We start from the raw sequence: 2,360 nt of genomic DNA on the forward strand, positions 1-2,360 counted from the left end.
AGGATTCCAACAGCCACGTGACCTGAGAGTCATGTGTACTGGGACAGACGCTCACCTTGACCGCGGACAACTCGTATCGGAAAGTGGAGGGGCCAGGATCGAACCCCAGACCTCGTGACGGCCAGGAGCGCCCATCCTCACTCACAGGCAGGTGACTGATGTGACAGCAGGAGCGCTTACTCATTGGGAGGGGTCCGGACTCGGCACGACTCAGGTATTAGTCGTAAGGTCACTATGAGGCAGGTCAGAGGGTAGGACATGAGGCAGAGAACTCTGACCAAATGATGGTCAATAGGTACCTGGTCTGTGCACCATTGTATTAGTATATATAGTAGGGAGTCTGAGGCAGGGAACCTCAGACTTGATCTTCTCGTCGATTCCCCATCTCCTCTGTAGGTAGCTAGCAGCCCTACCTCCCTCACTACCCCTTCTAGTCTAGGGAATACATCTCTTCACATCTCTTGCTGTATCACCTCTGGTTGCTTCGCTTCTCAGCACCAACCTCTGCATCAGTAAGCTTTGCCCTTGTTTGTTTTGGTGGCACAGCTCGTTGGCTGTGACAGTCTCGCATGGCCACCGCGCCCGAAACTGGCCTGCCCCTTCCGGAAACCGCAAGCACCGCCTAATACTGACCAACTCCCATCTCGCCTGACGGAATCTGGCCATCTCGCATCTGCGCGGATGGATCCCGGCAATGGTAGTTAGGTATGTATCTTGCGCTACTACTTGATACCATTTACTTTTCATTAGACAAGATGCGGATATATGTATGCTATGTCCAAGTCGCTACTAGCAGTCAAGTGCGAGACACCATTCTTGTGCATGATCCGGATTCCACCGAGAGGTGTACACCTCGCGACCAAGCACCAGGCGTCAACACTATCGCCGAGCTCGAGAAGCAGAACGCCGAGGAGCAGGCCCGCCTCGAGACCTGCTCTCGTGACAAGCGCGACAAGTCGACCGCCCAGCTCCAGATCGCCAGTGCCGGTAGCTACTCATAGGTAGACAACGAAGGTCTATTCACGAAGGACGGGTGCGCGGCGCCGAACAAGCGATACAACGACTCGGCATCCCTTGCTATCCGACATGGTCCCTATCAACGTCCCCGCTATGTCCAACACCGTATCAGTCGTACGGGCAAAGCCCTCGGCAGTGTACACGATATTCACAAAGCATGTGCGAGGCCTTGAGACTCGCAAGATCCTGGTTGCACTATTCATAGGACTACGGTGTGCGCGGAATAGACAGCTGCTACTAGTCGCTGCTTGGAGCGATTGAGGATAAGTCAGGGAGAGAGGGCATGGGTCGAGGGAACAGACGGGAGCAACTCTCGTTGACCCCGACATGGAAAGCGCTGACCGTCAAAGAGGGTGTCTATTTCGACGCATACGTGGCAATGTGTCTTGCTTTCCTTCACGATCCTCACCCCGCCTTCTTTCTACGTTAATTCTGCTGATGATTTGCTCAGATCTCTTGTAGATGGGATGCACATGTGCTTCTGGCTTGAGACGCACTCAATGGGCCCCGTCCCACGAGCCCTGCCCTAAACTATGACTGTTAAAACTCTACGCCTCTCGACGCTACATCCCCGTCCCTTCCTCTGCCCTCAACGTTCACCATTACCACCTCTATCAGTTCACGCCAACAGAGCTGTGGCCGCTCATGCACAGACGCTGCTCTCTGCATCTGGTGGTGTCCGCACCTTTCAACACTCGAGGACCGGTTCGACTACTCAGCAATGAGTTTGGCACCGATCCTCCGCCTCGTCCTATGTGTATGTCGCCCATGTTCTTCGGTAGGTCTCTTGTACCCTTACATCGTCGTGTACATGTCTCAAAGGTTCGTTCTTGCTCTTGCTGAGTTGGTAAGTGGCTTTACTAACCCAGCCTGATTTTGTGTTCTCGGCGTGCCTAATAAGTATCTCCGTGTTGCGTACTAGTAGTCCTCAATGTATTCTACCTGCTTCCAATGATCATGTGCTATGGATAAGACAAATGTCCACCGGCGTGCGATCCAAACTATCAGCTAATATCTCTTACACATGTGCATTCAACGACCATATCGTGGTTTGGGTTGTTGAACCCGGGGGGCGAAGGCCTCTCCCACGGGTGGCAACGACAGCGGATAGCCTGCAACTCACCTAGAAGGGTTGTTGGTTGTAAGAGGCTTGTTAGAGCGATGAGAGGAGATGTTCGAGTGAACTGAACTGTAGATTGGGGGTACAGAGGTCCCCTATATATACTACTGTACATCTGTGGCTACGTAGTACTATACAGTACCTTCCCAGGATGCACAGTCGCACAGAGAAGCAGTGCGTACACAGCAAAGCTGTGTGTGTACCACATGAGTAGTACAGCCTT

The 2,360-nt window shown here is 53.0% G+C and overlaps 1 protein-coding gene across 1 annotated transcript; it reads left to right on the forward strand.

Annotated features, from left to right (window-relative positions):
- Positions 1 to 681: 681 nt before the first annotated feature.
- Positions 682 to 1,001, forward strand: DICSQDRAFT_176073 (uncharacterized protein; the record flags this gene model as incomplete). Its single annotated transcript, XM_007371870.1, has 2 exons — positions 682 to 697; positions 751 to 1,001. The coding sequence occupies 2 exons, from the start codon at positions 682 to 684 to the stop codon at positions 999 to 1,001; spliced, it is 267 nt and encodes an 88-aa protein (XP_007371932.1).
- Positions 1,002 to 2,360: the final 1,359 nt, after the last annotated feature.

The sequence above is a fragment of the Dichomitus squalens genome (genome assembly GCF_000275845.1).
Source record: "Dichomitus squalens LYAD-421 SS1 unplaced genomic scaffold DICSQscaffold_395, whole genome shotgun sequence".
NCBI classification, from domain to species: Eukaryota; Fungi; Basidiomycota; class Agaricomycetes; order Polyporales; family Polyporaceae; genus Dichomitus; species Dichomitus squalens.